Here is a 20,947-nt window from a genome sequence, read left to right on the forward strand (position 1 = left end):
TAGGCTCCTCCATCACCGCCACATGTCTCCCTGACTTAATGCATCCTCCGCGGACTCGTTTCCCATTTCCCAGCGCTTTTCCCCCAGCCAGCCAGCACCCACTTTTCCTTTTCCCACCCCCCTTCAACGTCCTTTCCGAGAAGTGCACTTCAGTCATTCAGGCCATTCCAGGCATTTGGCCGTTGACATTTCCATTGGCGTGTTACAATTAATTTTCATCTGGCCAACGCAATGAAATGCAAATGTGGGAAAGGCGAGGGGGGGGACGAAGGATCTCGGAAAATCTGTGGGTGTAATCACACTGCTGGAATTCAGGCCTTTCAATTATATAGTGAGAAGCCAACATAATTCACCAACAGCTCTTCCACAAACCATACACTTTGAATCACTTTTTAAATCAAAATAACATTAAGGTTTGTGAATATCCATCTATTTTTCATATGCAAAATATAATTTTATGACAAAGAAAGAATTAATTATTTATGAAAAGAGGAGGTCATTGATAACATTTCCATTCGTTCTCTTTCCCCTTTAAAAAGGGCATACGTTAACAATTAAAATCCTCTTAAAATCTTGAAATTTAACTGCCGGAGAATATTCATAATGCCCTCCTTAGAACGGACTCATTTCCGTTTTCTCTCCAACCACACGTATTTGAATCTTAAATCTGCCACATGTTCTCCCCTGGCTCATTTTCGTTACATATTATTTCATTTTTTTTATTTTTTTTTTTTTTTTTGCTGCCCAACATTCATTATGCGCCAGCCAAATGCCGCAAGGTCAAAAGCTTTAATTAAAATGTTTCCTGTTGGCGGGGCACATGCGAATGGAGGCCAACAAAAAGAGAGAGCAAACAGAGTCGTCTAAAAATGTGCGAAAACTAAATTCAGGCCAGTGGGGCCCTCGATACTGAGCACCACCCACAGTACGCATTTTTCCGACTTTTCCCCGAAACCCAAGCACAGCCTCATTTGTCTAACAAGAGAGGCACTAGCGCGAAGTTGGGCAAACAAAAACAAAGTTCGCGAATAAACTGCCAGCAAACACTTCAAATAATTGTTATGAAGGCTGCCTGCGCCTTTGCTGCAAAAGAAAACTTTTTAATATATCTTTTCAAGGTCAGAATTGGCTCAAAAGTATGCTATGAAAATGTGATATGGACTGGCATCGTGGCCCCAAAAACGAACTTCCACTTGGCGTGGGATGGAAAACATCATCGCAGCAGGAGGCAATTTTAATGTTTTCCACCGACAAACGAAGTATGGGAATAAAAACAGGAACAGCGAAAATTCGTTGGTAAAAAATCATTTGAGCCATTGTAAGCCAGAGCATTTAACACTGCTTTGGGATTTGGTTTTTCCGCTGAACAGCAGGGAAGTTGCGAAAGGGTTTTCATTTCCGTGTCGCGCTATTAAAGCCTGGATAATGTCCTTACATATTGAAAGATAAACGACAGGCAGGCAGGATAAATATAAAGCTATTCCAGTTGTATAAACAATTAGTTACTAACACACAAAATAAAATTAGAACTTTAAGTGGCCAAATAACAGTAATTCCTATGTCATAACCTGTCTATGCATATCCAATTAAGAGACTAGTAGTTTTTACATATAAAGCCACCAAATTGACGTTATCAACGGTAATTTAAAACTTCTGCTTTTGATGGCGTATATTTTTTTTTTTATGGTGCAGGTGTGTACGCAACTTTTTGAGAATACTCCGCCACCATATGGATAACTTCCCATTAAGAGGTTGTCATTTTATCACCCCCCACCAAGGGCATTGTCCACCAACGTGACTGTTGCGCTGCTTTCCCTCGTTCCCTCCGATTTCCCGGCACTTAATTTGCTCAATTTGAGGGGCGGTGTGGAAAAATCGGGGAAAACTTTCGGTGGCTCCATTCGGTTCTCCCCTTTTCACGACTCCTGTTTTTCTTGGCCCGCTTGTTGCAGTTTTCTGGCTCACTTTCCACTTGCAGGCGTCCCTTGGTGCGGCATAAATTATGAAAGCCAGAACAATGGACGACGAGGGCGAAGTCGATGCCGCGCAGAGGCAAAAAGTTAATTCATATTACTTTTCAATTTATTGGCATTTTTGGAACGTGCTTTTCTTATTGAAAAGCGACCAGAAGTCGTCGCATTTCCGAAGGAGTGTGGCCCCAAATTAAATTAAAATTGTTCAAGTTTCGCTTCGCGTTTTCCGGTGGTTCTTTCCCATAAGTTGTAGTGCAAAGTTTGGGCTGTAAATATTTTGTAACTACTCAAAAGTATGTGCGTGGGTTTAGAGAAATACTTGGTTAGCTATTTAAATAGGGATTTTTTTAATGAGTTGATATCACTATAAAAATAGGAGCGTAGCGTGAGCTATTATCAGTGAATAAATTTAAAGAAAATCCCCATTGACTCTATTTATAACTTTCCTTACTATTTCTTTCAGTGTGTTTGTCGTTTCGACCGCCAAGGACCTCTTTGCGAGCTGCCCATTATCATCCGGAATGCCGCCTTCTCCGGCGACTCCTATGTGTCGCACCGCATCTACAAGGACATCGGGGGCCACGAGTCCTTGGACGCCGTCCTGCCGATGCACATCCAGCTGAAGGTGCGAACCCGGGCCACCAACGGGCTGATCATGCTGGCGGCGGCGCAGGGCACCAAGGGTGGCCACTACATGGCCCTTTTCCTGCAGAAGGGACTCATGCAGTTCCAGTTCTCCTGCGGACTGCAGACGATGCTGCTGAGTGAACTGGAAACGCCGGTCAACACCGGCCACGAAATCACCATTCGAGCTGAGTAAGTGAAAAGTGTCGACCGCGGAATGCAATTACGCGTGTACATGCACTGAGAGAAAAGCTGTGAACTATTCGAAATCTTGATCCCTTTTCCTTGAGATTTGGAATCAACTTTGGGCTTCAACAATCCCAACCTTTTGCTCAGTGCAGGTGCGAAGGTATGTAAAAGTGGGTCACTCCCCCAACTTGCGGATGATTAAGGGGGGCGGCATGTTAATTAACTTTTTAAACTGCGCACGCGGCAAGGTGGAGGTCAGCATATGGGTCAGTGTCAGGGAGCAGGCGGTTGGGTCAGGACATTGGCCATTAAACGCGGCCCCGTCGAATCCCATTTCATCCTCCGTTCGTCCGCAGAGGCCACAAATTATAATGCTTCAAGTGTAGAATAAATTGCACTTTTTTTTTTTTAGATCCTCTTCTGCGCGAACCCTCCACTTCCCGCCCCATTTCCGCTCGGCCATTTGCTCGAACATTAAATCCTGCGGGGCTTCCACTTCTGCCATCCATGCGTAATTAGTTGGAGATTTTTTCTGGCTGACTCTTCTTTTATTTTTGCTCGGTTGAAAAATTTAATTTGCCGCATTTGCTAACGGGATGAGCGGACGGACTCGTGCGTAATTAATCGTTAAACTAACATTTCCTGGCCAAGCAGGAGAAAAAAAGGCAGCGACTTAAAAAGTTATTCAAATGTTTCCACTATCGCAGCGCATTACATTCGCAATGGAAAACAAAGTTTTAATGAATTTCGGCTCGCATTAGTTGTAATTTAGAGAGCATTTTGAGCGCAAATAGCTAAGCAACAATAACTTTTTAAAACTTTCAATGATTGCAAAGCAACAATTCTATTCCAAGTCCTTGGAAGCCACTTAAAAATCAATCAATCCTTGCTTTCGACCTGTTGACTTTGTGTGCTCATCAAAAAGTGCTGCAATATTCAAATGACCGCCACTTAGAGTCGTCATTGGAATAGGAGCCATAATCACTCAATTGTCCATCGTGAAAATGGGTTGTTTACAATTCAGTTGTGGGCAATTACTTAAAAATGGCCATCAAATTGATGGGCATTGAACGCATATGGAAAATCACCAAGTAATCGCTTTTGGCGAATACAACTTTGCCGAAGGCCAAAGTCAAATCTGGGAATACGCAACTCCCGGGGCGAATCAAGGATAGATGAATCGCTGGCATAAACAGGACATTAAGGAATAAATATATAACCGAATGTAGGACAACGAGTGAGCGAGACGGCTAACCGTATAAATAATTTACCAGAGGGGACAAAAAAGCGAAAGTGGGGGGACACTTTCACATTTTACGACTATCGAATCGACCACAAATTTACTTTTTAGCACTTGGTCCCTGCCCCGGGCGATCCAATGTCCGATGTTAAGGACCCTATCGTCCTCTATATAGGTGCACAGAAAGAAATAATCCCTTCAAATATTTCAGAAAATAATAATAATAGTAATATAATTCATAAGCAAGTTTCACATCCTCCGAGAAATTGGGATATAGTTGTGTCAAATGGGTTTATTCCTTTTACAATTGATTTCATGTTATTTGCGCTAGTTTTTTTCAGTGCTGCTATATTATATTACTTTCGTTGCTCCGCTTTCTGCGGTGTTGTTTTTGTGTTTTGGTCTGGCGAGTGGATTTACGAGCAACAAATTTATGTTCGTTGCCTATTTTTATTTGCCTTGCGTGCTTAATCGCCCGAGCAGAAGGAACAAAAAGGACCTTTTCGCCCAGGGCAGCTCGATGACGATGATGAGGACGAGAATGTCGGGCCTTCGATGAACTATAGTTTCCCTCCGGGGGAAATCCACCCAGCGGGAGTGGGCTCCACTCTCTAATGAGCCTAATGCCCGGCACAATTGACATTTTACTTAAGGACCTACATCGAACTGGTGCTGCGCACAATTAGTGTAATTAGAAAGCAATAATACTTAGCATTAGTCGAGCCTAATTGCGGCCACATTTCTTTCCGCTCTCGTCGGGAATTTCGTTTTAATTATTGCGAATCGGACTAAAAACAATTGCCGACTTAAGTTCATTAATTAGGATCGCTGGAATGGATTTTCTTCGCAGCTTCCGCAGCTAAGAACTTTTCAATAGCATTCAATTGGCCGTGTCAATAAATTATATTCAAGGATTTTCCACCCACTCACACCCGACAAAAATTAGCTTCCTTTCAATGTAAACAATGCTAATTTAATTTGTTGCTCAGTCAAGTGCAGCTAATTGAACTTTAAACAGCATTGAAAGGAAGTTTGGATTTTTGGTTTCGGCTCGTTAATGGAACTATAAATTGAAGGAAGTGGTAATTAATTTGAAAGTATTTAAATAATGGGCTTCGGAACTTCTGAAATGGTTGAAATATAGGTGGTTTAACCTTGTGAATTGCTTAAAAACGTAATTCAACGAGGACAATGAAGTATTTTAAAGTAAATGTCAACATAAATGTTTTTTAAACTTTACAAAAGGAAAATCAGTGCCAAATACATGTTACACATGTTGTAAAAACTAAATGCAATCAGGAAAAACTTTTTCCATCTGGCCAGCATATGGGAAACTTTTTACAGCTTCATCCAGCCATCATAAAATAACAATAAAATATATGTCCTTCTGCAGGCATTTGCTGCACTGACTTTTTGGCATTAAAATATCTACATTCAAATGCAATAAACGCGAAGATATGAATCCCAGTTCGTCCATCCCACCAAAAAGGGGCACTCCCACCTTCCTCCGCCAAGGAATAAAATCTGAAATACTGCGGATGAGGCCTCACAACAAAGCCCATTCAAATAAAAGCAGGTGACATTCGACCAAGCGGGCCAATAAAAACTGGCGGCTCACTCGCCGAGGGGCGAAAAAAGCACCAGTAACCCCATCCGATCCTTTGCCTCCATCACATCAAAGGACCGGTAAAAAATTCCATACCATCGCTGGGCAGGCGAAACAAAAATTTGACAGTCGATTGACATTACAGGCAATTGCTGGGCGGACGGAAAAGGACATGGCCATCAAACAGTGGTGCGGGATTAGGCTTAATAGCAATTAAAAATATTATTTAAAATACCAATTCTAACGCGTGAGATACTAATAATATTGAATCTTTAATTTTATTATATATATATTTTTTGCTATCCCTTTTTTTGCGAAGTATCATGTTAGTATGTTTTCAAGATTTTTCAACAAAAATCAAACCACTGTAAATGAATATTTGGGTCCTGCGAAAGTTGCCTACGCTGAAAGGTCAACTGGCAAAAGGTAGGCCAGGATAACAGATTGCTGGCAGGACCCTACTTGGGTGGATGAGGGAATTTGCGGGTCAGGGCGGTGGATTGTGGTGTCATAAATATTTTCACGCATCGGCATGTTGGGAATTTCTCCTTAAAAGTCGTCCCAAAAGCCGGGAATGCAGGGTGTGTCGCCTCCGCGCCAAAGGGAAAGTGCGGGGTATTAAATATTTGATGCACTGCAGCACCATACGGTGCAAATAGATTGAAAAGTGAAAGGCGAATGGCAAAAGTTGAAAGGTAGAAGCGCTAAAGGAATGCCTCGAATGTCCCTTTTCCAGATTGGACTTCAGCCGGAATTACACACACTGCAACGCCTCGTTGCTGGTGAACGACACGTTGGCCATGTCCGGGGATCAGCCCACCTGGCTGAAGCTACTACCGCCGCGCCTTCACACCCCGGAGGCCATCCTCAACACCTGGCTGCATCTGGGCGGAGCGCCCCAGGCGCCGATTGGCCTGATTATCGAACTGCCGCCGGCCCAAAGTGGAAGCGGCTTCACCGGCTGCCTCCATACGCTGCGCATCAATGGACAGGCTCGCGAGATTTTCGGGTGAGTTCATATCATTCATACTAACTCACTCCCAAATATGCACTTAAACTAAGCCTTAAACATAAGAAGTCTATTTTATTTGTTAAATGAAATTGATCACATATATAAGTAAATAATAGGTCATATTTCTCTCAGTGCCCAAGATGCACACACCCATCACCAATTTGCTCTTTGATCGCTGGACCACGGCTAATGAACAGCTCCCAGAAAATTACGACTTCTTTGGGGCAGATTTTGGGGGGGGGGGGGACATATATATCTGGGAAAGGCATATATCTCCGGCGGGGGTTTCTCTTAAATGTTAATGCCGCTTACACTCTTCCAGCGAAAGAAAGAAAAGCCAAAGGCGAGTAAGGGCGGGAATAAAATGGAACCATCAAAATGCCGCCACACAAAGTTGCAGGTGGCGAAAGCCCTGAAGGAGTTGCAGTTATGGCCGGATTATACGGCCACCGGGTGTTAAAAAGTTTTTTCCTCGGTGCACGAAAAAATTAACTCTGCTTACGTGCGGAGATAAACGCGGAAATGGGCGAAGGTGGCACATATGGAATATATGGCTAATACCATATATAACAAATGGAATCGCCTGTGTCCAATGGGAGTGGCGAAAATAACCAAAAGTGCAAGTGGGACATAAAGTAGTAGAGCCATGCTGCTAATTAGGCCCTAATTTTGTTTACTTTATCAACTAAACTTCAAGTGGTTGTTTTAAGCGCTTGTCATTCCACAGGTCTTTAAATATCTTAAATGCACAAGAGTTCTTGACGAATTCCATGCTAGACCTCAAGTTGGTTTGCCATGGAAACTTCTTAACCATAAAAGAAATAGCCTTGCTAAAAGCTTATATATTATGGCCTCTTACCAAGTTTGCCACTGAAAATGCAGCCAACCCGATGAAAAGGACATCTCAAAGGAGCTGGGCGGGAGGAGGTGGGGCTGGCGATGATGGCAAGGTGGGATGAGGACAGCCTGTCAGCGAATGCGGAAGCCATTCGTCAGTGTGCTATGTTCATAAAAGCGCGAGTACAAACAGATGGCCCAAATGCAGAGGGCCAGGCCAAAAGGGGGTCCACAAATGGGCGCAAGGGGGCTCGCAGGGCGTAGGGATGTGGGCGGTGGGGGGTGGTCACATCCGTGTCGAAAGCGCTGACAGCTGTGGGCTGTTTGTCAAATGGCGCGCAAGGATGGCGAAAAGGACACTTCGTCCACGGTATTGGCATGTTGAATTAGCCAAGCTCATGAAATTAGCTGCGACACCTAACTCATTTCAGTTTTGCACTGAGAAAAAAATCATAGCTAATGATCAATTGTATTTATAAGTTTAACTATATGATTTAACTATAACTTTCAAAACCCTTTTCCCCATTTAAATGAAATTCCTAAACATTCATACTGATTATTTTTCTGTGTAGCGATGCCCTCGATGGCTTTGGCATTACGGAATGCGGCTCATTGGCGTGTCTATCGAGTCCTTGCCGCAATGGCGCCGCCTGCATAAAGATCGAGACCAACGATCTGGACGAGAATGGCGAGAAGGCGGAGAAGTGGAAGTGCAAGTGCCCCACCGGCTACATGGGCCCCACCTGCGAGATATCCGTGTGCGAGGACAACCCGTGCCAGTACGGTGGAACCTGCGTACAATTTCCGGGCAGCGGTTACCTCTGCCTGTGTCCGCTGGGCAAGCACGGCCACTATTGCGAGCACAGTGAGTACTCCATTCAGAAGAACTATTGAGGAATCATTATTTTATTATTAATAACTCTTTTTTAGATCTTGAAGTGGCCCTGCCATCCTTCTCCGGCAGCGTCAATGGACTCTCCTCGTTTGTGGCCTACACGGTGCCGATTCCCCTCGAGTATTCGCTCGAGCTGAGCTTCAAAATCCTGCCGCAGACCATGTCTCAGATTTCGCTGCTGGCCTTCTTCGGGCAGTCGGGTTATCACGACGAGAAGAGCGATCACCTGGCGGTGAGCTTCATCCAGGGCTACATAATGCTCACCTGGAATCTGGGAGCCGGGCCCCGTCGCATATTCACACAGAAACCCATTGATTTCCGGCTGGATGCTCCCCGGGTTCCGTACGAGATTAAGGTGGGCCGGATTGGAAGACAGGCCTGGCTCTCGGTGGATGGAAAGTTCAATATTACGGGTCGATCGCCCGGAAGTGGCAGTCGGATGGATGTGTTGCCTATTCTGTATCTCGGCGGTCACGAGATAGCCAATTTCAATACGCTGCCACACGATTTGCCACTGCATTCGGGATTCCAGGGATGCATATACGATGTACAGCTGAAGGCGGGACAGGTCACGGTGCCCCTCCAGGAGACGCGCGGGGTCAGAGGTCGGGGCGTGGGTCAATGTGGAACCAGGGAATGCCATCGCCATGCCTGCCAGCACGATGGCGCCTGCCTGCAGCATGGAGCAACCTTTACGTGAGCGCATCCTTTGATCTATCTACCTTTAACCCTCATTATATGTTCATAATTCGCTATTTCTCCACTTCTTAGTTGCATCTGCCAGGAGGGCTGGTATGGGCCACTGTGTGCCCAGCCCACGAATCCCTGTGACTCCTTCAACAACAAATGCTACGAGGACGCCACCTGTGTGCCGCTGGTCAATGGCTACGAATGCGATTGTCCTGTAGGACGCACAGGCAAAAACTGCGAGGAGGGTAGGTTCCACAAAAAAGTTATAATCATTACTATAGCTATACAACTTCACTGCCCTTCAATCCTTAGTAATTCGATCCCTGAGCGACGTATCCCTGACTGGCAGACGATCCTATCTGGCGGTTCGCTGGCCATATCTATACGATGGCGGGGATAAACTGGGCGCTAAGCGCTCCCAAATGGTCAGCTACCGGAACTTCACCAAGAAACTAATGCCCCCGAAGCCCATTACCACGCCCAGCAGCCACTTTGTGATGAAACTGCTGAATGAGGTGGAGAAGCAGCGCAGCTTCTCGCCAGTTCCCCTGATGGGATCGAAGTCCTTCGAGGAGCACCATCGAGTGCAGTTCTTCTTCATCGAGTTCCAACTGCGCCCGCTCTCGGAAAGAGGCCTCCTTCTGTACTTCGGTACCCTGAACAACAATCAGGACAAGAAGATAGGATTCGTGTCGCTATCGCTGCAGGGCGGAGTGGTGGAGTTCCGGATTTCCGGGCCCAGCAATCATGTCACGGTGGTGCGGAGCGTTCGCATGTTGGCCATCGGCGAGTGGCACAAGATCAAGATGGCGCAGCGCGGAAGATGGCTGACCCTGTGGGTGGAGGGTAGCGCCTCGTCGGCTTTGGCTCCTTCGGCTGAGGTGCTCGTCGAGCCCGACTCACTGCTCTACATTGGCGGGCTGAAGGATGTGTCCAAGCTGCCGCACAACGCCATCTCCGGTTTCCCGATTCCGTTCAGGGGATGTGTCCGGGGTCTGGTGGTCAGTGGAACTCGCATTGTGCTCAACGAAACCAACATTGTGGGTGCGTACTGTTGATGATGAGCAACAGCCTTTAAGGACACCATTCTTGATTAACTAAATGATTCGTCTAACCCCATTAGAATCGCGCAACATTCGAGACTGTGATGGCACCGCTTGTGGCGGAGACTCCTGCGAGTCCGGAGGACATTGCTGGCTGGACGAGAAGCTGCAGCCGCATTGCATCTGTCCGGAGTACGCGAAAGGAGATCGATGCGAGTACTCGGAGACCTGCAAGCTCATTCCGTGCAAAAACAATGGAAGATGCCTGAGAAGTGGACGCTGCTCGTGTCCAAATGGATGGGGTGGCTTCTACTGCGAGATTGGTGAGTGGCCAAAAGTTCAATAACCACAAGCACGGCTCATAATTCAGTTGGTTTTCGAAAAAAACCAAAAACATAATAGCAATACATCTTGTTAATGCGGAGAAAAACAAGTTATATAAATCTTCGCACGGCTTCAAGTTCAATTCGCAAAAAATGTGTCACGAGTAAAAGTTGGTTTTCGCAATTCCTACAGAAGCTTAAATGTTTTTATTGTATTATTATTTTCTGCGTTTTGATCTCAATTTGCGAGCGGTGTTCTGCGGAGTTTTGGGCCAAACAAGTTTCGCAGCCGCCGAGTAGAACAACATTATTATTATAATTAGAGATTGACGGCAGCAGAAAATAACCATTAACAGCAGCATTTGGATTCTGGATGGTTCAGTGCACAGCGGGGTCAGGAAGTTGGTTGGCCAAAAAAAGTAACACAAAAATTAGCGCTCTGTGATTCACAACGATGGCAATAAAGAGCACTATAATCAGAATGGGGATAGAGTTGGGGCATAATTAAGACTGGCCATGATTCAAAGTTGAATGCTCTCGTTTTTTTTCAATTTAATATGCATAATATGCAAAAATAAAGTTCAAAGTTCTAACCTATTAGCTCAAACAGAAAATACTCCTTGTAACTTTCAGCGCCAATTTCAATTATCCAATCAGTAATTTCAAACTTTTATTATCCCCTCACACTGCAACATTATTCAAAATTATAATGACACCAAGCGAAACATTAATCAACCATCTGCGAAACAAGCTTTTGATTATACGAAATCGGCAGATGCGTTTTTGCTATTTCTTTATCCATCGAATGTTTTATGTGGAGATTCATCCAGCTGTCTGCCTTTCACTTATTAGCAAATTGTGAATTAACATGCCACACAAGCAAGTTGAAGTTGAAATTGAAGAAATGCAAGTCGGTGAAGGGAAAATGGAGAGAAAATAGGAATACGAGGAAAAGCCTGAGCTATATCCATGAAAATCAAGAACTCAGGGAAAGCGAACAGGTGATAGACAAAATGATAAAAGGGGGTGAAGAAACTGTAGGGAAAAGTGTATAGAAAATTAATAACCGCGCGATAATAAAGATTAATGTGTGCTTCGAGTTCTAGAACCTGATGAAGAACGTGATGATTCATAGGCAGAAAAAACTGGAAAGTGAGTGAAGTTGAAGAAAACGCTGACAAATGGGAGAAGTGAGCACTGTGCAACTAGAAAAAGGCAACAAAAGATCAAATTGAACATTTGATAAATATCATTCTGTTGTTTTCTTAGTAATTAAATATACAACTCGTTGTGAGTTCTTTGGATTGGGCCAAAAGCGCTTTTCTTGTCAAAGAACAGGTACTTGGTAGTGCATTAGAAAACGGTTTGAGTTTGATAAACGAGATCAGGGTCTGCAGATGAAGATTCAGATTAAGATTCAGATACATAAAGTGAAACAAAAGACGGCGACGAAGAGGAACAATGCAGCTGCAGCGGCAAGCTGATGCTGTAATTTAATTATGTGCCGCATGCAATATGTTTAATGCAACGCCATTCGACTTCAACTTCCCCATTTCCCTCCCCGCGGCAGTATTATGTATGTCTTATGACTCTTTCGGATTTTTCTAGCCATGAGCAAGCCGACGACGCCGAGCTTCCGTGGCAACAGTTACCTGATCTTGCCGCCGCCGCGAATTCCGATGAAAGACAAGCGGCGGGGACCCTCCCTGTACGTCCGCCCCCGCGAAGCCATCCAAGTCTCGCTGAACTTCTCCACCATCGAACCGGACGGACTGCTCCTGTGGAGCGAGCACGAGAGGAGCAAGTTCCTCGGCCTGGGCCTGGAGGCGGGCCACCTCAAGCTGGCCAGCAACCTCCTGGGCAGCACCAACGACACGGTCCGTGCTCCGGCCAGCGGATTCATAGCCGACGGAGCCTGGCACTGGACCAGCGTCCTGCTGGACCGGTCCAGGCTGGAGCTGCAGCTGGACGGCGAGGTGATCTTCACGGAGCGATTGCCCGAGGGCGGACGGTCACTGGGCTCGACCACGCCGAGAAGCACTCTGGCGGGCAGGCGCAAGAATTCGAGCAAGGAGCCAACAATTAGCTACGAGGATGTCTTCTACTTGGGTGAGTCTATTTATTTATGACCTTTATAATATTATCAAACAGGTGTAGCTTGCAAAATCTTGCCCATTATGTGATATTATGTGATCCTAAGCCCATTACAGCGTTGTATTAATTATGACATAAACTTATAATGATGATCGACTTACCGGTTTTATAGTTTTATAGTTTACCACCGATCCGAAGACTTTTATTAGCGTATCTTGTTCACATGCACTTTAAACAAACAATTGCACAATTAAGAGACATTCAGTTCACTTTAGCTGGTTCGGTTGATTCGGTTCTTGAGAAGGGAAAACCCGGAGCACAACGATCCAGGTCTCTTTGATACCATTTGGCCAAAGCTGGTTAGCTACAACTAACTTTTCGAACTTCGATTTCAATCGCAAGTTGTTTTTGATTCGCGATCCGAATAAACACTGATTTTAACTGGGCTGCCAACTCGTTTGCTTTGGGCGGCTGTTGGTTCGATAGGTATTTAAGCCATATCAGCTGTTCATAAATTAATAGATACACTGACTATTATTACTTAATTAAATACCCTAATATATAAATTCCTTACCTTTCATTTAAATTCAAAATGAAATTTAGCATTAAAAGCTTGAGCGAATTGTTCATCTTTTATTAAACATGAATCTATGCTGTTAAGCGGCAGCTAACAGACTGCTGTTAACTGCCACTTTTACACCTTGTCCAGCACTAGCACAAATTCAAATTCAAGTTCAAATTGACAAATGCTCTATTCTTTGCATCCCAAACAGGCGGCTTTCCCAACTCGGACTCGGTGAGCAGGCGCACAAAGGGTCGCTTCTTCGATCCCTTCAAGGGCTGCCTGCAGGATATCCAGTTCGGAGCCGAGCCCACAGCGATTATCAGCGACTTCTCGACGTACCAGGGCGAGAACATTGGATCCTGTGATCTGCACGGCGATGAGCCGCTTACTGTATAGGAAACGAAATCAAAGGAAAGGACAAAGTCGGAGTAACAAGTCTATGGAACACTTTGATCGATCTGGACTTTCAGGACTCGCAAACTTCTTGGGAATCTAATTGACGATAGAGAGAACACTACTTGTAAGCTAAGTGATAAGCGAGTTTATATGGAAAGCAGGCGAATGGGGAGCCTCCTTCGCCGGAATCAATATATACACACAGTTTTTGGGCAAAGCTATCGATAGAAGATGACAGACGAATAAGACGAGAAATGAACGTAATTTTGTAAATTTTATAGAAATAAATGAAAAACGAAAAAAAGACAATGTTTAGACTTAAACCGTGGAAACAAATGACAAATTAACTGGTTTATCAAAACAATACCAAGAGCAAAACTAAGACAAAATTTTAGATTAGGAGATAAATCTAGAAAATACCGATACCAGATACAGATATTAACTTCTCTTACGTAAGTGATATTTCATGTGGAATAACGATTATGGACGAAGGATCCAAAAAGCAACTTAACTTATCACTATGTATATTGTTTTTGTTGATCCAGCCTTTTGTTATGCAATCGTTAGCATTTGTGTTATAACTCGAAATCTCTCCTTATATCTTCAACTTTCTAAACTAAGACTACAAAACTGCCCTCGCTTCTGTCATTCTAAGTTTTTCAAATTATTAAACCTAATTTAGCTAGTTGGATATTCGAATCCTTGTTATCCCTGTACGTTAAATAGCATAAACACTCCTGATTGAAGCCATTTAGTTGCCTTGTAGTAAGTTAGCGTATACTCTCTATAATTTATCTTGAACTAACTCAATTCGAAGTCGACTAATCTAACAACAAATCAAGACGCGTGCGAAAATCCATGCGGTCATACAATATAATTATTCTTATAAATGGAAAACCAAGTAGCGGAAAGATACAAACAAAAATATATATACAACAATTATACAATACGAAACCAAATGGAAATTGTAACCAAAACTGTAAGTTAAGTATGTATTTATTTCGAGAGACATCTTAATCAGTTATAATTTCAAATAAAAAAATGGGAATTAGAAAAGTTAATAAACTAAAATCTGCCTTATGTTTTCATGGGAGTCTTGGGAAGTGGTGATGCAACATATTTTCCAATGTCTTTCCGCCGCAAAGGAACTTCTCTGCTAAAAAAAAGTTAAATTACCTTTTTTATAAAGCCATGAGCTAATATTTTGAAAACCCATAATACAAAAGCGATTGTGAGCTCATTGTCGATTCAAATCGAATGACCATATATGTATATACGCAGTCATATATATATATATATAAGTATATACGATGTTTTCATTTATTATAATTTATAAATTTTAAATTTAAATACATACAGACAACATAAAAATTACGAATTGGAAAGAAATATGCATCGGATCTTTGATGTTTGTGGAACGATTTAAACAAGTTGTTTACGGTATTGTGTTGTTCGATTTGTTTTATTTATTTATTTTAATTCACTTTACTTCCTCTCCGCTTAATTGCATACTAGATGTAAGTTTAATTTTTATGGATTACGATAGTATCTCCGTTCTCGTTTACGTTTAAAGATAGTAGCATTAAATCTTCGATTGTTGCTAGAATGTGGAAAATAGTTCAACGCAAGGCGAAATTGAAAAATAAAAAAATCTAAAAGTATGCATAATTGGTTTTCTTTTTTTTTTTGTGGTTTTCGTTTTCCTTCATTTTCATATGTGTATATATAATTTATATAAATTGCAACTATCACACGTGTCCGCCGCGACCCGGAGTCGAATCATCCGCGTCCGTATCCGGATCTGGAGTCCGAGCTCCGGAGCCGTAGAGACACACACATTGCCACAAACCGAGGCGAGCGAGGATCTTCAGCCGCTGGCCTGAACATTTGCTCCTTGTGGTGTTTGTTTGTTTTGTTTGTTTTATTTGGAACGCTGCTGAGAACAACTGCAACTGGAATCTGCCCCTTACTTAATGCTCAGAATCTTACACGACATGTAATCTTTACAAATATTCTTTGCTCGCTTAGTTGGTTTCGGGGTTTCTCTCTTTTTTTTATACAATACGATTTCAAACTTTCTACGACACGATGAAATCTCCAAAAACCCTGCGCTTTCTTCTCATGTTTAGTTTTCATTATTAATTTGCGTTGTTATTTGAAATGGTTTATGTTGGAATTATACTGATATTTTAGCTCAATTGCGTGAGTGTCAGTTTGCTTGTATATTTTTTGGACAGATATCGAGCGTAATGGGGGAAATCGGGTGTGGGAATTTGTAACTAACTTTCTTTAATTGCAACTTTCGTTTATGTTGGGAATGGGAGCTCCTTTGTTTAATGCTTATAATTCTTATGTGGTCTTTATCATTATTGGTTTCGTGGCTCTCAAATGAAATTCGTCCCCTGCGAGAGCCGGCTTTAGGTATTTCTTTCTGATTCTGTTGAATTTTTAAATAATTTTTTTATTTATAATTATCAGCATAAACTTTTCAAATCTCTCGTTGGAAATTTCATTTTCTGTAAAGCCAAAAAAAAACTGTGTTAGTAATGCAACCGTATTTCCAACGCAATTAACTTACCTACGAAGGGACATCACTTGCAGCAGTTGTTCGTCGGTCGATTTGTTTCGGTTCCAGTCGGCCTTATGCTGGTTCCCTGATTGTTGGCGCCATCGTTCTTAGGTAGTTTCTTGGCTGTGGTTGGGGTAGTGATTAGCAAAGTTTTCGAAGCGTTTACGACGGCTCCTTATAGCTTACCAATGGCCAAGAAGATGTCGTTCACATTCATGCCCGTCTTGGCGGAGGTTTCCATGAACAGCAGCCCGTTCTCCTCGGCATATTGCTTCGCTTCATCGAACTCTACGACGCGAATGTTTGACAAATCTGCCTTGTTGCCGGCCAGCGCAATGACAATGTTTGGTGAGGCCTGGAAAAAAGTTTTATTAATACATATTTTATGTAATATAATTTACGTATCAAGTGAACGAATTTCTCGAGTTAAGAATATTGAACTGAGGCACTTCATGAGCAATAATATAAATGATTATAATATTAAAACACTCTGCACGATATTCAAGTTTCCCCGCTGACACTCACTTGTTTATGCAGTTCCTTGACCCAGGTCTTCGCACGCTGAAAACTGTCCTGATTCTGTATATCATAGACGACAATAGCGGCCTGCGCTCCTCGATAATACATGGGAGCTAAGCTGTGGTACCTACAAAAGCGAATATAAGTATGTCAGATGAAGCTTTCAGTTGGGTGATCTATCCAGCGATACTTACCGCTCCTGGCCAGCCGTGTCCCAGATCTCGAACTTAACGACAGTGTCCTCTATGCAAATAGTCTGTGTCAGAAAGGCCGCACCTATCGTGCTCTCCTGGTACTCGTGGAACTGTCCCTTGACGAAGCGCAGCACCAGTGAGGACTTGCCCACAGCGGACTCGCCGAGGAGCACCAACTTGAATTGGCAGCTTTTGTTCTGCGAGGTGCCATTGGGCCGCTGCGCCGTTCCAGTGCCGCTGGCACCGCCGCTGCGTGGAGTGGTTGCCATGATCGGTTCGGGTTGGATCGGATGCGAATGTGGATGCGCTCTTCCTCCTCTGAGATGGCAACTGATATTTGGTTCTACGGACGGTTACTGCAACTCACTCCCTCTTCTGCTGAGTAAGTCTTTCTGCTAAGATTGCTGCTGAGTGTGGATGCGGAATCTGCAAAATACAAATAATGTACATATTTATAATGGAGACGGATAAAAACGAAATTGAGTGCTTCCAATTCTTCTGCCATAATGGTACGTTTTTAGGGCTTAAACTCAGTCCCCTTGAAAACATGCTGCCCATGTGGATGAATATAAAACCCACATAAAACCATCAGATGATTGTGTGGCGCCTTTGTTTGTTTAATGACGCCGTCGACAAGCCCAGTTCAATATGTACATATCCGAGAATATGCACAAAAAGCCGACGTTTTCCATCAGTAAATGAAACAGAGGAAAAGGGAAGCGTCTGCCAATGGTCACTGATAAATTCAATTGAAATTGAAAGCAGTACGCCCTACAAAAACTCACATTAGAGCTTATATTAGTTTATTTATATTTATATTTATAAGTGTTACACATCCGAAAACATATCATTACTATTTGTGTCACTTGGCAACATAATAGTACTGATAAGCTTGTGATAGGAAAATCAGTGAAAGCAATTGTTCCACGATTAGATGTTCAATGTTATGAGTTGTGTTTAGAAAATTCCTTGCGTGACTGCTTCAAACATCCACAAACACAAACATTCTTAATTACATGTGCAAATACAAATCCATCAACAACTAAAAATACTTTGGCAAACACAAAGGGGAAACCTTATATGCGCTTTCTAGGCGCAATTATTGTTTTTCCCTTTCTTCGTGGCAGATAAGGGGTTTACAAGTAATCGAAACTACAACATTCTTATCGGTCCCTTGTGCGGGAAATCTAAGTTATCGTAAAAGATATTTATTGCAGCTCCTCTAGGGGCTACCGCGCAATTGATAATTCACACACTTTCTGGTGGAAAATATTTCGAGGGCGGGTGAATTTGTGTACATATGTGTATAATAGTACATAACACAGAGGACGCCTCGCATTATTCAGCGGTAATGCGTGTGGCATTCACAGTATTTTTGTTATCAGTGCCACTTTTATGAATCATACGCCCCATTGGCCACTACACTTTTACCGATGTCCCACAGATACGTTGATCCCGAAACAAGATATCGTTTTAAACAGAGAGTAATCATTAAAATTGTTTAAAAATATTTACTGTTGCATATATTAACTAAGCTAAAGTCGTTTTCAAATCTTCACAAAGTATCGTTCACATGCTTTTCGTTTTTATGACCGACGACGGGAATCTCAGAATTCCGACAGAAATTAATTAACACATTGAAGCCAGACTGTACAGTGGAGATAAATCTACGAAGATCGGGGTATGGAATTCTACACGAGTCTTGTTTACTTTGTGGAGAGAAGTGAGCGCAGAGCGAAGAGAATTCACAGAGTGAGGGCGGAAGCTGTGATAAAAATCAATGCAAAATAAATTAACGGGGAGACGTGGAGAAAGTAAAAGCGTGACAAACATGTACGCTGTGCGGCGTTATTAAATTAACAAGGAATGAGGGAGAGAGCGAAATATGCAGGCCCTCTCTTTGCCATTAAAAATGCAGTCAGTCAACAATTGTTTGTTTCTCCCCCTCCCTTCCGATCATTCAATTGTTTTTTTCCCGGAGACTTTGGAGCCAAGTGCACAGTCACACACACATACAGAAGCCGACAACTTGGTCTCTCTTTTCGAAAACCGCACTCTCATTGCGATAAAGAAATTTCGCCTACAATTACTTTTCATTATCCAGCGAATGACGTATTTTGCTGTTTTTTGCGTCTAAGCCAAAACGAAAACTGCACTTTAAATTTAATTAAAACAAGCAGTGTGTCTCACTAAGCCAATGCAAAATTTTCCTTGAGAAGCGGACAGCTGTCAGTAAATAACTCACCGCTAATTTTAATTCGAACCGTAATTAATGCGGTTTATTAAACTTTAAAGTCACTTGGACAACAGGAGTGACTTTCGCGCCCGTCTGCGGAAAATTCAATAAAATATAAAACAACGTTCAGGAAATTACGGTTCTTTTAGAACAGCTGACGATGCGTCATTCACGCGACTAATACAAATGCAAGTGAATCAAAAAAGAGAATGAGAGCGAGAACAACAACCATACGTAGCCACAGCCTTTATCAATCAAATAGCTGTAATACGTGGAATTAAGTTACAAATCTTATGTTAGATTTTAAAGATATTTAATATAAATATGAAATAAAGAAGAACGTCCACATAGCTTGTGCTTAATTTTAAGCATGAATTAAGTTTTAAATCCACCTTTGGAAACTTAAAACATTTTCATTATATCAACATGGCCCTATTCACGTGAGCTTGACTGTGGAATTGCCTCACTCGAAAAGTCAACAAGTGCAATTTTCTCAGCACGCATATTTGAAGCACGTCTAGAAAACGGAGAATACAATTAGCGTTATATTTACTGTCACACCACACATCACTCCGTAAATATGTATAGCTTGACAAATGCGGGTCTTCCATTTGCAAAGCGAGCGAAAAGGTCTAGAATAAACAAATAGAAGGATGCGTTTTTGTTTACATTTGGGCTTTATAGAAACATCAGAGACAAAGACAGTTCTTTGAGAAACTTGCACGATAAGGGAACGGATTGCCGATAAATACACACACACCACACACCCACACTCTCTCTCATAACTAAAGACGCAAAACAGGCGGAACAAAGAACCGCGATTTTTGATCCGTTTTGGCGTGTAAAGCGCTGATAAATTGGGTGATAATGCGGGCCAAGATCCGATTTTGCCAGCTTTACTCCATACCAGAGTGCACCTGCAGTGTTCTTTATCTCTTCACAATTAGATTCGTGAACTATCTTAGGCCTTGCGACCCACTGTGCACGCTGCACTTGGAGCAGGTCGTACGGCCGTCTCGCTCTAGCGCCCACTCTCATGGGCAACGCACCCAAAATTCAGGGCCATCTATCGCGCTCGCTCTTACACTCGCACTATGGCGGACGGGGCGAAAAAATTTTACACAACTTTCTTAATTAATTACGAGGGGTGAGCGAAAACAACAACGCAAAAGCACTCGACTTTCCGCCGAATTACGCACTCTTCTAAACGCGGCACTTGGAGACCAGTTGACCATTTGCATTTACGTTTTTTCCTTTCAATTGTGTGCCCCAAAACAGCCCCAAGAAACGAAACGAAACGAGCGCAGAGGGAGATAGATAGCGACTGACTCGCCTCTCGCAAAATTATCGTCGCGTCGCAGGTCGTGTTTTTGTCGATTAACTTCCTGGGCGACGTCACCATTGATTTGCCAAAGATTTTTGTCTTTTTTAGCTTCCTTGCCTTGCTAATGGCTAGCGAAATTATCGCCTGGTTTATTAGTAAACTTAACTTACAACTTTCTTGGAATTTTATGTGTGACCGCAGGACGACTGTTGGAATATGCCAAACATATCCTAAGCTCTGCTCGTTAGCAGAGGCTCCAACCAACGATACATATTTCTATCGATTAGTGGGACCAACATATTACACAATATAAATAAAATTTTAATATAAACATTTCTTACCGTGAATATACAAAACATATTTCTTTGCTGCACGAGTCAACTAATGAATCGTAAAACGGGTATATTTTACATAATAATTGTCTTACTATGAATTTATGTAATCAATGAGCTTGCAGGAACCGGCTCCATTGGTGAATTTGTTTTAATTTTTCTTCTGAATTATTTCTTAGCAAATACACGCACCATCTACTAGTGAGTCACATTTATCTATCACGCTCTATCGTATACACTTTTATCAATTTTTGCCTGGTATTTTTAAGTACATTTGGATCGGTGC

General features: G+C 42.7%; 3 protein-coding genes across 14 annotated transcripts in view; 1 reads left to right on the forward strand and 2 right to left on the reverse strand.

Annotated features, from left to right (window-relative positions):
* CG9967 (uncharacterized protein) overlaps positions 1 to 12,966 on the reverse strand; it is a 48,596-nt gene extending 35,630 nt beyond the window's left edge. For all 3 annotated transcript variants that reach the window (NM_001272994.1, NM_001014461.2, NM_134825.4), the window contains exon 1: positions 12,688 to 12,966. The gene's annotated coding sequence lies outside the window, so the exon portion shown is untranslated. The remainder of the gene's footprint in view (positions 1 to 12,687) is intronic.
* The window catches only part of eys (eyes shut), a 47,265-nt gene extending 32,711 nt beyond the window's left edge, over positions 1 to 14,554 (forward strand). The window contains exons 6-14 of one of the 2 annotated variants that reach the window (NM_001032399.3): positions 2,437 to 2,789; positions 6,369 to 6,641; positions 8,054 to 8,346; positions 8,412 to 9,072; positions 9,148 to 9,311; positions 9,379 to 10,110; positions 10,190 to 10,432; positions 12,041 to 12,541; positions 13,300 to 14,554. In NM_001032399.3, the coding sequence (NP_001027571.3) occupies positions 2,437 to 2,789; positions 6,369 to 6,641; positions 8,054 to 8,346; positions 8,412 to 9,072; positions 9,148 to 9,311; positions 9,379 to 10,110; positions 10,190 to 10,432; positions 12,041 to 12,541; positions 13,300 to 13,487 (3,408 nt within the window). In that variant the 3' untranslated portion in view covers positions 13,488 to 14,554. The remainder of the gene's footprint in view (positions 1 to 2,436; positions 2,790 to 6,368; positions 6,642 to 8,053; positions 8,347 to 8,411; positions 9,073 to 9,147; positions 9,312 to 9,378; positions 10,111 to 10,189; positions 10,433 to 12,040; positions 12,542 to 13,299) is intronic. The other variant, NM_001272995.1, reaches the window with a different exon arrangement.
* Positions 14,555 to 14,751: 197 nt separating this feature from the next.
* Rab5 lies at positions 14,752 to 20,883 on the reverse strand. 9 transcript variants are annotated; one of them, NM_164477.3, is made up of 6 exons: positions 19,923 to 20,331; positions 16,770 to 17,195; positions 16,582 to 16,702; positions 16,243 to 16,411; positions 16,066 to 16,179; positions 14,752 to 16,003 (listed from the first exon to the last, which is right to left on the reverse strand). In NM_164477.3, exons 2-5 carry the CDS (start codon positions 17,036 to 17,038, stop codon positions 16,079 to 16,081), a joined length of 660 nt encoding a protein of 219 aa, NP_722797.1. In that variant the 5' UTR covers positions 17,039 to 17,195; positions 19,923 to 20,331; the 3' UTR covers positions 14,752 to 16,003; positions 16,066 to 16,078. The 9 variants fall into 9 exon arrangements, with proteins under 9 accessions (NP_722797.1, NP_523457.1, NP_722796.1 ...); NM_078733.4 differs by lacking the exon at positions 19,923 to 20,331 and adding an exon at positions 19,015 to 19,114; NM_164476.2 differs by lacking the exon at positions 19,923 to 20,331 and adding an exon at positions 20,671 to 20,883 and having other exon boundaries at positions 15,176 to 16,003.
* Positions 20,884 to 20,947: the final 64 nt, after the last annotated feature.

This window comes from Drosophila melanogaster, chromosome 2L, assembly GCF_000001215.4.
Source record: "Drosophila melanogaster chromosome 2L".
NCBI lineage: Eukaryota > Metazoa > Arthropoda > Insecta > Diptera > Drosophilidae > Drosophila > Drosophila melanogaster.

Bases quoted from the DNA above. Each gene is read 5' to 3' on its own strand.
- Rab5 (NM_164477.3), bottom strand. From the start codon at position 17,038: ATGGCAACCACTCCACGCAGCGGCGGTGCCAGCGGCACTGGAACGGCG. The intron at 16,412-16,581 runs GTGAGTGTCAGC...ACTTTTTTCCAG, and splicing joins TCAAGGAACTGCATAAACAA to GCCTCACCAAACATTGTCAT. The intron at 16,180-16,242 runs GTAAGCTATAAG...CCCCAACCACAG, and splicing joins CGACATCTTCTTGGCCATTG to CCAAGAAACTACCTAAGAAC.